This window comes from Oreochromis aureus, linkage group 17, assembly GCF_013358895.1.
Source record: "Oreochromis aureus strain Israel breed Guangdong linkage group 17, ZZ_aureus, whole genome shotgun sequence".
NCBI classification, from domain to species: domain Eukaryota; kingdom Metazoa; phylum Chordata; class Actinopteri; order Cichliformes; family Cichlidae; genus Oreochromis; species Oreochromis aureus.
Window position 1 is genome coordinate 19,662,355 of NC_052958.1, and position 14,678 is coordinate 19,677,032.

General features: G+C 40.5%; 1 protein-coding gene across 4 annotated transcripts in view; it reads left to right on the forward strand.

The window, feature by feature from the left end:
* Positions 1-14,678, forward strand: part of abcc9 (ATP-binding cassette, sub-family C (CFTR/MRP), member 9) — a 78,273-nt gene that overhangs the window by 55,841 nt on the left and 7,754 nt on the right. For all 4 annotated transcript variants that reach the window (XR_005608819.1, XM_039600861.1, XM_039600860.1 and 1 more), the window contains exons 34-36: positions 3,597-3,727; positions 5,004-5,082; positions 9,156-9,264. Coding sequence is in view for 3 of the 4 variants with exons in the window: in XM_039600861.1 (XP_039456795.1) it covers positions 3,597-3,727; positions 5,004-5,082; positions 9,156-9,264 (319 nt within the window). In the remaining variant the exon portion in view is untranslated. The remainder of the gene's footprint in view (positions 1-3,596; positions 3,728-5,003; positions 5,083-9,155; positions 9,265-14,678) is intronic.

Here is a 14,678-nt window from a genome sequence, read left to right on the forward strand (position 1 = left end):
GTAAACATGCGAGTGGTTTGCACTGTGGTTTCCACAGTTCCTCCAGCAAACCTGCAGACCTTTGGTGTGTATTTACTGCTCAGCTTTGATGTCTTTGATGGAAAAATGTGGCCTAAACATGGCGGAGTATGTCTTTACATCTCCACCAGTAGCGTCAGTATATAAAAGTGTGATAAAATTGCATCTGCAGTGCAATGGCACAAACTGTGGACTTTGTAAACACATTTAGACATCTGATGTTACACGTGACACACACACACCGATCTATGTATGGTTGTTTGCCAAAGGAACGGAGTGGACTGTGACTGTACAGTATGGATGTGATGTGAACAGGTTCACTGTGTTCAGTGAGTGTATGTGTGTAAAACCTTTTTCATAGTTTTATCTTTTGCTTATGACTCCAGAAGTTGTGTGTTTGGGTTTATGGACTGTTTCTATGGTGAAATGCAAAAGCTGCTGGCATCTTTTTTTCCCAGCAGAAGAGATGACAAAACATGAACACTCTTCATTATTTAATTAATTAAGCATAGTACCACTGAGAGTACTAATGCCTAGCCAGGCCAAAATTAAACCAAACCAAACCAAACTATTTTACATGTTGTACAAAAAGGAAAAAGTTTTCGCTGGTCAGCCAAAGAACATTTCTCTGAGACAGAGCAGCTACAGTATTTCGGGAAACAACAAAAACAATTCCCGAGATTGATGAATGGATAGAAGAAAGTGAAGGGATAAAAAAAAGGAGGCACGATGGAACGAGAAAATACCTTATCTCAAATTCTTCTTAAAAAAAAATCAGAAACAAAGGAAAGTCTCTGGCTCTCTGTATCTCATATGAGCGTCATCCATCTGATTGAGTTTTCCTCTGAAGCCTTTTTCTTACAGTAAATGACCCACAAAACCAAAGTCCTTACTGACATCATGGAAGCTTCCAGCAAACTGATAAAGATAGAGGCAAACGAGGGGTAAGCTGAAAGCAGGACTATGAAATCCTTACCTTTCAGTGCAGTAATATGATCAATGCAGGACGCAGACTCAGCTTTTTTGTAGCATGTCATAGGACTGCTAACACGCGTTTATTAAACTGAGAAATCCTGAGCACTCTGGATTCAGAGGCAACTGCTAATGATAATTGTATAGGTTGACCTTGAGTGCTTTATTTCCTCTGCATAGAACTTGTTGAATGAAGGCTCAGTTTTGGTCATGTGGGCTAAATCTGAGTTTGAGCCTTTAGGGAAGGATGAAAGGAAAAGGGTGCACAGAGTTTTCCTCTGTTTCCATTTCCTGTCTTTTTTTTATCCCAAATATTTTCTTTATTTTCTTTAGTTGACTGTTGGAGGCCAAAATCATAACTGATTTTAAAATTTGAATAATTGCCCAGCAGCGGTTTTACTCTGGATGGAGAGCATTTTTTTTCTTCATCTTTTTGTTTCAGTTAAAACAGTCCCCTTGGTTTATGACCAAAACAAACAGCACGCTAACACGGCAAAGTAAGCTTGATCAGAACTACATCTGCTAAACTGTAACATGCTACCATATTAATTGTGAGCATGTTGGAATACAAAGGTTAGCTGTTAGCTCACAGCCCCCCAGAGCCTCTTGACCTTTTCCTCAGTGCATTAGTAGCATTACTGGAACACACAGCCATGGCCCAAAAAGTCAGCATGCCCCCGTTTTAGTGCATATGTGGCACCAACATTAGAAACAAAATGAGATGTGAAAGAGACAGAGGCTAAATAACGGAGCATAAAAACACCAGGGAGGAAAGAATTGTAACAAACACGTGCAAAAGTGACCAAAATTAATGGATAATCAGTTATAAATAAGCAAATGAAATTTGGCTGCAATATTATAGCAAAGACGTGTAAAAAAACAAAAAACAGAACCTGAGGTACAGTCACTCTGGGTGTGATGGTCCTCTGCAGGTGATTTTACACATCTCTGCCCAGGGATCTTGTTCCTGTCATGATCCACTGTGTGTTCAGGGTTGTGGACTCAAATGCAGGACTCAGGTGACAAAAACCGAACATAAGATGAGCATCTGAGGCTGATTAGATAACAAAGTTCTATAATGTAAGAACTAGCAGAGAGCAAAGCATCCAGGAACCAGTAGGAATACTTCTTTAGAAAACACAGAGAAACCCAAGCTGAAGAACACAGAGGTACGGTAAATGGACTGGTACTTCTGTAACACTTTCTTCTACACCTGAGGGCGATTTCATACCTGCAGTTCATTCAGTCTTGTCTGAATCAGTCAATGAGTTTATAAATTTATAGCTTTTTTTGTTTGCTTTTCATTCAGAGAAAAAATCCAAGTGAACTTTGAGAATGTTCAGTGTGATTATTGGCCAGATGTGCAGATGTGAGCAACAAAAGTAAATACGGGAATAAAGTGCTGTGTTCTGGATTATTGGAGAACATCGAGAATTCATTCATTTCACACCTAGTTGCTAGTCCATACTGACTTTTGCACATCTATAGTACCTTTCCACATTCCAGAATTCAAAGCATATGAGGCAAAGGGAAGTGTTTTTTTTAGCTTAAACCTGCAGCGTGCACCTCTTAGTTGGTTCAGATCGAGGTCGGATCACATTTACATCATAGATGAACGGTTCTTCACCAACCCTACAAAGATCCTTCCTACAAAGGATCTTAGTGGGGTTGTTTTTCACCTGAGTGCAATTACTGTGTTCACATCTGCACAAATGTGGTGTGAATGTGTGAAAGCAAGTGCTTTCTGAAAGAGGAAACAGGTGGGAACCAAAACACAGTTGAAGACAATCAAGGAATCAGTGATTGTAGAGAAAGGAAGGAACACTACTCACAAGGGAAAACTGAACCATTCAAAGTAAAGACACCAAGTAACTAAAGAAACTAGACAGAGATGAGGAAGAAAAATAGATGAGACAGAAAAAGGAACAGAATGGAAACACAAAGGGGAACTAATTACACACAATCCTAAAGTCAACAGTAACTGAAGCTAAGAACTGAAAACTAGAAAATAAACCATAAACAGTGTATAAAATAGGAAATTGCCAACAACTGTGTGAAAAGAAAACTACATACTAACAATAACAGAAACCTTATCCAAAGACAACAAAGAAATACAAATCGAGTTTTAAAGAAATTGTTATAGTTTACCAATGCTTGCAGAGACTGATGCCAACTGAGTTCTGAAGCCTCAAAAAGCTACAACTTGAGGCAAAAGTTAATTCTAAGATAAAATACTGGATAGAGTCTGAATCCTTCAAAAACTGCAGGATATGTAGCAGTAAAATCCTGTGGCATTTAATCAGAATTTCAGTAAAAGGTCCACTGGCTTTCACCCATACCATCCTGAGCACACCCAGTCCTATCTATGGGCAAAGGGATCATTGAAAAGTCAACTATCTGTGGTGTTATGACATGCTCTGCATGGTCTATAGCTCCTGTTTACATCATCCAGGACTGTAATATAGACAGTAGCAGCTGTAAGAGGTCTGCTTTTTGTTGTGGTGTTCTTAAACTTCAAGAGCTGTTTTCTGGTCTGAGGGTGAGTAAGAATTAAAGTTTAAAAAAAAAAGACAGGAATAAACCTTCATCTGTGTCTCTCCCTACAGATGCCTCTCAGGTCCCTGAGAACTGGCCCCAGGACGGTGAGATAAAGATCCAGGGCCTGTGTGTGCGCTACGACCCAATGCTCAAACCAGTGCTCAAACACGTAAACGCATACATCAAACCAGGCCAGAAGGTAAATACTTATTCTGTGAGAAGAATGGAATCATTCAATCATTCAGGAATTTTCATCTGGTAGAGTGGTGGAACTAGATTTCCTAAAGTTAATAAAGTCAGTTAATGCTGGATGTGTTGAGGCAAAGCTCCCATTAAGTCTACCGTCAATACAATTTTATTTTCATCAATTTTTAAATGCCTGTCCCTTAATATAAGACAGCCCACAGGGACTTTACAGAGTTCTTCTTCACTCAGAAGTCTGACACTGGAGTACATGTCCATGTTATGCAGTATACCTTGTCTGCAGGAGCAGTGAGTCACAGAGGTTTGCAGGGAACTGTGGGCCTCACTTAACACTGCAATGAAAAAGCAGTGTCATACAGACAGGAGAAAATTTTCCCAAGAGGCCCAATGGGAGGTTCAGGGGATAGAGAATATTTACTCACAGTAATGACTGGAAGGACTGGAGCAGTTTAAAACCCCTGAATGATTCTTGGATGGAAAGCAACTCCTTTTCATTTTCCTCAAAGTCTGTTGTTAGACTCTGAGCACCTCCAAATCTCCAAAAATGAACAGAGTCCGTGTTACACCTATTTGAGTTTTGATTTTTTTTTTAAGAGTCAGAAAAAGACCAAACATTAGTAATCTTGGTTAGTGAACTGCATCTAGTTCATGTCTGCAAACTAAGTAACAGACTAATAAAATACTAAAATTTTTAAACAGACTAAAAAAAAATCTTGGACTTTCCTGTAGCAGAGCAAGCAATGTTATCTGCTTAATAATCAAATTTAAAATCTAAAAAAGTCATCTACTTAGAGGAGGTGAAGGTGATACTCCTGAAAGATAAATTACCAGACTTTACTGTGCTAAGTAAACACAGAGGTTTTAAAAACCAGAGCCCAAAAATCCACGGGCGATATTGCAGTTGCTACATCCATCTTCTATATACAGTCTACGCTTGGCATGAATTTTATTCAGAGTAGACGTGCACCCCCTGTACAGTAGGATACCTATAAAGACATAATTAAATGTGCTTTGGAGTGCTTAGTAATTCAGTCCTGTGTAGTCTGGCTGATCCTTCCTAAGGTGAACTTTGTTTTAAAGTGTGGAGTGTGATGTTGCTGGAGCTTTCTTTGAACTCACAGCCACATGCCTCTAATAAACTGTAAAATGACACTTGGTCACCAAACTCCATCCACGCACAGCATGTAGCTGCTACCCTGTTATCACACAGGTGTCTGATGTCTCACAGCAGCATCAAGCGTAGTGAAGCTTATTGGTTTTTCTCTCCTCAGGTGGGAATCTGTGGCCGCACAGGCAGCGGGAAGTCTTCTCTGTCGTTGGCTTTTTTCAACATGGTGGATGTTTTTGAAGGTGAGTCTGTCTCCTGTCACGCTGTTAGCTCTCCTCACAAGGAGAGAGCACGTTGTTTTTTTCCACTTCTTTCATCTTCAAGCTTTGCTTTCTGTCCCTGAAGCCTCCCTCTCGTTGTCTTTCTCTGGTTCGGTATGTTTATGTCTCATTAAGATAATCTCTGTTCTGTTTGGAAACTTTGCGGAAAGATTTCCCTCGGGGTTGTTTCTATGAGTAGCTCTTGACCCAAGGTTCTACTTTGCCCAAAAAGCAAAAACACAGTTATGGTCCCCGTTTTTGGTTTCCAGTTTCCTCTGAGCCACTTACAAGAAAAAAAACTTTCCCTTCAAAAGATGTTCCTGACAGGAGGATTTACACATTTTCAAGAGTAAAATTAAACTATTATGTGCGATTTAATTACTTTTTCGTGAGGTTTTGAGTGGATTCATGATTTCACATGCTTCAACTCCCCTTCTCCCCTTCTTTCTTTATTTCTTTTTCTTCTTTGGTTGATGGAAAGCTGTTGTGAGACTGTTTATAAAAGATGGATTTAGTCTCAGAAAAGAAGCCGTTGCCTCTGAATCTTGCAGTCTTCATAATGGCCAGCAGGGGCAGCTTCGGTGATTGCATAAAAGAGGTGTTGCTCTCAGCTGCTCAGTTTTTTTATGTTTATTTTGTACACTGAGGTCCCACTTAGAATAAATAATGCAACACTTTCTTTAGGGTGTGGAAGTGTGGAGTATCTTTTATTTCTCGCTAGAATAGATCAAGATCTTGTTGTCTTTGAAGATGAAGATCAGGTCTGTGACCACTCGTCAGACTGAGTCAGTCTGCAATCAGCTTGTGATTGAATGGGGTCAAATTGGCACTTTCATGGAGTTTCTTTGTCAGAATAAATTGATTAACTTTTAGAAATGAGGGAAAATCTGTTGCTGTCTATGTAAACAGAAAGTCACATTCACTACTTACATTCAGACTCCAGTCAGAACCTCACAGATCTGAAACAGAACTTCTTCCACAAATAGCGATATCACTGCTTCCTCTCCAGCTTTGCTGCTATATGGGAAAATACCCAGAATACAGCCAACTGGTAAGCAGATGATTGGAGAACCCTGCTGCAAAGAGATGCATTGCTCCGTGTCTGAGATTGATTCTAACATGTTGGTAATCAGTCTTTGAAGTTACACGTCACACAATTTGTGCAAAACTGGACAACACAAGACTGGAACAAAGTTGTCTGCTCTCGATTTCTGCTGTGACATTCAGATGATAGGATCAAAATTTGGTGTAAACGGCATGAAAGTGTGGCTCCGTCTTGTCTTGTATTGATGGTTTAGGCTGCTGGTGGTGTAATGCTGTGGGGGGTTTTAGTACCAACTGACATTTAAACACCACAGCCTGTCCGAGTGTTGTTGCTGCTTCAGTAGGATAACGCCCCAGGTCACAAAGCTGAAATCAGTTGTACTCTAACGGCCTTCACAGTGACCAGATGTCAGTCCAGTAGCCACCTCTGGGATGTGGAGAAACAGGAGATTCACATCATGGATGAGCAGCTGATAAATCTGTAGCAGCTGTGAGATGCTCTGAGGAATGCACCGCCTTGTTGAATTTGTGCCACGGTAGATCAAGTCAGTTGTGACAACACAATGGGCTCCAAGCTGATTCTAACAATGTCCTGAATATCACAGGTAGGATTGGGGACCAAGGGAAACCCTAGTGAATACCAGCACCAATACCAGAAAGCATGCTTGACTTTGTGTGGGAGAGAGGAAGGAGACATGATTTTGGTTATATGACCTGATGGCTCGTAACAACACTGTGGAACACAGTCCTGCAGGAGTATACCTGACAGGATCCTGGGGCTCATTGGTCATAAGCTTTCTGCACATTCACAAAGCACATGTAGACTAGACTGTCAAACTTCATGACAGCTCCAGAAGTTTCCTGACAGTATAGAGCTGTTCCACTGTTCCACAGCTAGAATCGAAGCTGGATCGCTCCTCCTGAATCTGAGATGGTTGTTATGTGGATTCAAGCTGTCCATGAAGTGATATTTATAGACCCCAATACGACTTGAACAAGCTTAATAGCGTTACTTTTATAAATCCAATATGCTGTAAATTATCTGTCAGAGTGAGCAGTAATAAAGGTATTTAAGGTGACTGAGTCCCAGAGACAAAATGACGATAGATATTGCAGTGAGTTTTGTTAGAACTAAAGCACTTCTTATTGTAAATTATTCCTTTAAAAGGTGTTCTGTCATCAGCCACTACTGCAGTACGATGTATATGTTGGAGGAAATATTTATTCAGCTCTTTTTAAACACTCGTGCGAGTCCTAAGTGCAAATCTGAAGGCCTTTTTGTTCTTCGTGTGCCTTGTTTTACTCTAAGAGAACCTGAAGTAGACTCTTGTATCAAAGAACTAGGATAAGGACATAGCAAAAAGGCTCGACCCATTCTCCTGCACTCATTTCCAGGCTCTAGACATGTTCCTTCAAGAGGGCAGAAATAAAGTCCTAAAGCTGTCTGTTTTAGTTATTGCATTTTGAAAGCAAGTCGTAATCGTACCACTCTGTTTTCACTCTGGCTGATGACGGCTGTTCCTAGACGGATTATTCAGACAGGGGTGAGATTACACAGTCACTTTTTCCATGCACTCACACACACACAGCTGGGAAGACAGTTCATTTAACTGTAAATTTAAGACCATTGTGTCAGCAGCATTTCCTTATAAAGCAGTGAAATAAAAGCAGAGCACCTTCCTGGTGATTGCTCTTCTGAGTGAGCTGTACAGAACATTCTTGATTTCATTACTCTGAAAATAAAACATTGTGTTCAACTGAACAAAAACATTTCTTCAGGGTCGTTCATCGTGTCCACATGAAAGAGCTTTAGGAGAAAAAGGTAGATATTAAAGGTGGTTTAATTACAGCAAACCTATGCAAGTTTGTGCCGATGAGTGCAACTCCTCCGTGACACGTTTCTCTGCAATCAGGGACTCAGCTGGTTTCCATTCTGGTTATGTTCCTTTATAAAAACAAGGTTTCCGAGCACCTGTGCCATTTTGCAATTAAAATCTCCAGCTTACCACAACTACGTCACCATATGCAAAGAAATTTCCAATCCATGAGGTTCTGACCCAACTCTGGATGTTTGTAGTTCAATTGAATTTCTGTTTACGTCGACAGCAACAGGTTTGCAATTTTTGATGATTTATCACAAACAGATTGCTAATTGGACTTGATTTGCGTGCACACTGATGGGGAACTGATGGCAGACTGACTCTGACTCTTGATGCAGCAAAGTCACTTTAAAGATGGTAACTGACTGTGATGGCTGCAGACCTCAGCAACCATTTCAAAGCAACAACGTCGCGCATTCACTGTAAACATCCCAATAATTTTTCCATGCTGCGGTTGTGCAGCAACGTTTTTCCATAGTGTATCTTTAACATGAAATATTGAGTAAGAGACATCAGCTGGTCTACTTATTTTTAATTATGTAAGCTTTGTAAGCCAGAAATGACACAGTTTGAGCCGAAGGGTAAACATATGAGTTATTAACTATTAGTTGATTAGTAAAATGCGTCTATATTTCACTGTGGCATAAAATGAGGTGCTAACTCTGGCTGCCAAAAATATAAATAAAGCTTAAAATATGTACTTGATGTACTTGATTAAGTGAACAACTGATGCTTAACAGTTAGTTTATACTTGCTGATGTCACCCTCCTGATGAGAGGCCCATGGGAAAAGTGGTGACATCACACTAACAGGTGTGATGTCACCAAGCTTTGGTGATTTGTCTTATAATGTTGCCGTGAGATTTCCAGATTAAACAGAAGGAAAAGCAGTTTGAACTCTATTCCTGCAGCTGATGCAGAATGTTTTTTTGGAGTATTCTGGAGAAGATCACAGTGAGAACAGCACACCTCAAGTGCCACTATAAATGAACTTCATGAGCTGTAGATATAGAAAGAAAGTTCAGAAGAAAGGTGTACTGGATAATTTAACTGTTATTTTTGTGTTATGAGAGGAGCGTCAGTGGGTATTAAACTACCTGGAATGTGAACACAGTGTTTTGCTTATTTGCAGGAAAGATCATCATAGATGGGATTGACATCTGTAAGCTTCCTCTGCAGACTCTCAGGTCTCGACTCTCGATCATCCTCCAGGACCCGGTCTTATTTAGTGGATCAATAAGGTAAACACTCGTGATTAACATGCCTACAGAGAACTTAAGTGTATCCTTTTTTTTTTTTTTTTTAAATGCAGTCTTTTTGAAGACTCATTATGTAAAGCCTTAGGATCTGGTTCCTCGCCATGTTTTCCTTCCCAGAGATCCCTGTTTATAATTTTATTCTTGTGTTACCAATCAGAACTATAATTTGTGCTCTCTGTGGTCTGTACTTCCAAACTGGTTACCTAAAAGGTAAAGAGAGGTAACAACAAAGGGTAACATCAACAAAGTCTGAATAAGATTTGTTTACAGAGCTTTAATTCAAATTTCCTCTCCAAGATTAAAAGCAGCAGTTATCTGTTAAACGTGAACAAAAAATTTACATCCTGACTGTTGTTTGCTTCTCTACAAAGTCATTTATGGACAGAAAAAACTGATGTCACGATGCACCTCAGACAAAAAATGGTTTATTCCAAGGACTAATCACCCAAACAGAAACTCGACAAACTAAACCACCACTGTACGCTCATACACCACAATTTAGGAGAGCCAACCCCACTGGGACAAGTCTCAGCTGTGCGCCTGCATGTAAAAGGTAAATTGTCACTCTTTTGAGGCCGCCAGCACTCACATTTTGGACAGACTAGACCAGGGGTGGGCACCGAGGGCCGGTGTCCCTGCAGGTTTTACATGTGTCCTTGAACCAACACAGCTGATTTAAATGGCTAAATTAGCTCCTCAACATGTCCTGATGTTCTCCAGAGGCCTGGTAACGAACTAATCATGTGATTCAGGTGTGTTGACCCAAGGTGAGCTCTAAAACCTGCAGGGACACCGGCCCTCGGGGCCTGGAATTGCCCACCCCTGGACTAGACAGATGGTGTCAGAGACAAGTAAAGGAGGCCATCTATGTCCACTGCGAACATCTATTGTTAAACAGCAGCTACAACACCAGTCTTGAGATCTCTTCCCAGGTAATCCAACCCCACCTACTCCTTGACATCAATAGCACACATGTGATGAGCCACATGATTAATAGTGAGTGTATGACCTTCAGGACTACCTCCAATGTGGCATCTGGGGATAAATATCTGTGAATCTGTCAGCCGATTTAGAACCGTACAAACCTCTTGGGAGCCACAAAAGTCGCCCCCTTGTGGCCATAAAAAAGAATCCAGAGACATTTTTACGTTGGCTTCGGTTTTTAGTCCTGGATGTTAGGGTTCACACTCAGGACTCAAGCACATGACACAGTGAAAGGGTTAAAAACTAAACAGTCTTCAGCTAATTCCAGCTGTGATAAATTCCCTCTGGAATGAATTACAGATAAGGAGCTTCAGGTAGGTAATCAAACAATGTCTGTTTTTTAGGACAGGGATTCAAACTGTATGTCTCTCGAAATTAGCAACTCTCCTCTTCAGTTTTCAAAGAACAAAACATCAATACTCTTACTTGGGTGGGCTGGTTGGGGGTCTGACTGGCCTTTCGGGTGTCTGGCTTCTAGCTCTAAGAGAGAGATCAAACAGTGAGTATGAGCAAAGTAGTCATGATCAGCTTGGTATTTCAAACAGTTTTGGTAATTTTACTGGCACATCATCCAAGCCTCGAGACCCAGCTTAAATATGACATTGATTGGTGATGAGTAGCAGGTGTGCCAGGCCAGGACTTCTAGAAGCCACACCCACCACTTCATTTCATACATAGCAGAGAGGCAGGTACCACACCTAGACTACACGGGGACCATGATGGTCCATTGTTTGTACTCGCTGTAGTCTTTTTTGGTTTTTCTGTGGGTTTGTAATTAGTACTTGCTTGTTCCCATAGACCTGTAAATGTGGGGCCATTTAGATGAATAATTTTGAGAAAGGTAAGATATGATCAAAAAGTTACCTCAATCAACCCATAAAAAGAAAAATACCAGATTCAAATCTTTAAATTTCTTATCTACGTCCAAATGGCTTCCTGCAAATTTGGTCCTAGGAGTCCAGTTATGACCAGGTGAGCCGTATGCTTTGCTGTTTACCGCAGATCGGATCGTGTGACTGCTGGCTGTCGCCCTGCAGTTTAAAAAACCAGAACACTTGACATCACAGTAAAGTCAACTGAAACATCCAGAGGTGTTTGAGGGAGAACATTTACTGGAAACAACCGAACCGTGGAGCACTCCATTGTGAGTTTGTGTTTTTTTCCACACAGCCTTGGCTCAGCACCTGCTCCACTCACCAGATTTGCCTCTGTACGCATGCCTCCAGTTGCCCAGGATGAAAATTAAGTCAAGCTGTTTTGACACACTAGATTAGATCCAGCACGCACGGCAGATGCACAAGAGCAAGTGCAGACCGCGTCTCTTATGTTTGTCCAACTCTTAGAGACTGTGATGAGGAAAATTGATACCAGAAACAGTGGAAGGAGTTTGCCTGGCCTGAAATTACAGCTGAAAAACTGAAGAAAAGATCTATACAGACGGTTTGGGGGGGGTCCTGTTCTCTTCTGATGCAGAAACACTGATACTTGCCACAAAAGTTAGTGGACCAACATCTAAACATGACGTCAGAGCACTGGCTCTTTTAAGCCTCCATAGCTGAGTGTCACACTGTTTGATTTACCACACTCAGATTTGGAAAACCCTGACTCGCCTCACTGTGAGCTCTTAACCAGAAAGAGAGAAAAAACCCTCTTTGCTAAATCGTAGTCCGAGTTCTGTCCCGAAAGATGTTTGTCACATGACGTCACAAAGTCCCAGCTGTGGGGTTAGCGGTTGAGAACGCAGTGGGAACTCTGGCCGGGACCTAATCTGACTTTTGTCACAGACGTCACGTACCGAGGAGGTCGCTGGAGAGATGAAGGACCCAGCGCCGTTTTGTGCGTCTGCCGTACACACTCGCAGCCTCTGTGTGTTTGTGTTACCAGATGATACAGTGACTCTGTTTGTTATAAAAGACAAAGTACATGTGCTGTTTGTTTGGACAGATATGCTGCTCCAGATAATTGTATGTGAAAGTGGGAGACGGTGAGTGTGTGTCTGTGTTTTGGCATTTTCAGCAGCTCTTGTTTATGTGAACGTAAGCCTGAGGTGAATGGTCGGCAGTGACTGCTTCACACTGTTATCATAGATGCTCTCTCACACTCACACTCACACACTCTCTCACACACACACACACACACACACACACACACACACACACACACACACACACACACAGAGAAGTAGTAATGAATGCATTATTTATAATTATTTGAAATGCCTCAGTTTTAAAACAAACATTGAAGTAATTGTTATGTTAACCTTTTAACCTTCTTAAATGCAAACAGGACCTATTCTGTTTATCTACACGTTCCATATTTTTGTTCTTGGACTTTACTAGATTCACATTTTCAAATAATAATCTTCTTTTGGCTGTTCACAGCCTCTCAGTTAATTTTCGGTCTGAAATGAGTGATTTTAGTTCCTATGTTCCTCAGTTTACCCCAGTAATTTTTTTTATTGGCTGCCCCTCCTAAGCAGAAGGCTTAACCAGCAGGTGGGCGTGGCTTCTATGCCCAAGATGACCATGTTAGGCATATCAGCTCTCTAAAACAGCATACAGAGACAAGAGTAGAAACAGATGCCTGAAACTGAGCTTTTGGCCCACAGGGACTGCTTGTACATGTGCCGATGTCATTATTTAAATCTATGTTTATGAACATTAAGCTCAGTATAAACATGACACAAAATAAGGATAAACAGAACAACTTTCTTTTTAATTATTGTTATTATTATTATTATTTACCATTTTCTCCTTCTCTCCTTGTTTAGAACTCAGTGCCTTTAACTTCTATTTATCACAACAATGATCATTTAAAACTGCTTTATTTGCTTTCTTTTTCCTGTTTGGCCCGAACTTCCAAACTTGCAGCACACTCTGCAAAAACCCGTTGAAGACATTTGCCTGACAATTCTGTGTCAACTTGACTTATGATTTATGTGGCTGTCAATCAAATGTATAAAACAATGAAGATGTTTTTTTAAACAAGCAGTATGAAGAGTAGACGAGTACGAAACCTTCACTTTAGAGCCAAATTTAACCCAGTTTTCAGCTTGCTGTACGAATTAAACATTTTTTAGAGTTATAAACAACAGAAAACTGCTCATTGTGCTATTGCTGAATGGCTGACATTAGATTGACTCCAAGTAATGTGCAGCCTGAAAAAAAATCCTTTTTTACTTTTCACTTTTCCGCCAGATTTAGACATAAAAGAACGACTTCTTTTGTGGTCTTTTGACCACACTGATGTCATCCAAGGACGTCTTTTGCTTGTTTGGCATATTTAACTAAGTGGGTCTTAAGTTAAATTTCCAATTTCCATCTATCTAGAAAAGGTCAGTAATATTTTTGCTTTGTCCTGTTTAGATAATTTGAATTTTTTGCGCTCAGAGTGCAGCCAAGAAAAGATCCATCAGCCGTAGCGTGCACCAAATGCAACTGCTGGACTTCTGACATATCACTTTTAGAGTTTCAGGGGTAATGATGACATTTTGTTCATCACATATTAAAATGCACACACATGTGATCCTTCAGCTGCAAGACTAAAAGATCATTTGTGAGTTATATGGAAGATTATGGCAGCTTGTGCATCTGTATATTCATGCAAGATGTTAAAATGCAGAACGTGAAGCTGAATGTACATAAAAAATTGTGTTTCTGAAGGTCTTCCAAAGCTTTTCTTTGGACATTGGCTGCTTTTTTACTCATTTTCAGTCCAGTTCTTGTACCTGATCATTTTCAGAGAAACATTTTGGGGGTTTTTGCACTGAACTATGAGCCATTGAAACATAAAAGACACCTAACTGAAGGGATGAACCAGTGTTGTGTCTACACATACCAGACAACTTAGCAAAGAACCAATTTAAATTATATGTTTAGGCACTTTGTTACTAACAGCCTGTCACTAAAACACATCGCTTCTGCCATTTCTTTAGTTAAATCTATAAAATGTGTTTTATAGATATTTTTCTCATCTTGGCATGGTGTGCTATGTGTCTTTCAAACATTTGAGTAAACTGGACAGAGGAAGAACTGGAAGGTCTAGCAGTAGACGAGCAGTTTCTGAAAGTATTATCGTTAAGAAAAACGGCTGCATGTCAGTGGTGTTGGGAATGTGAAATGGAAAGCGTCTGATTGGCAAAAGCTTTGTTTTTTCAGTGTGACAGCAATCCCAAACACACCCTTTGGGACACCCACACCTGGATAGAAAAACACACAGTGGAACACTATCAGTCATGGATCGGCCTTCCCAGATCCCCAAGCAGTGTGGGATCATCCTGACAGAGAACAGAACAGAAGGCAGAAACATCACAAGAGCTCTGAATGTCCTCCTTGTTTTTCAGGTTCAGTCGTTAGGATGATGTTGGATGTAATATGGGCAAAAGACTGATTGGACTGAGGCTGAATTCTTTA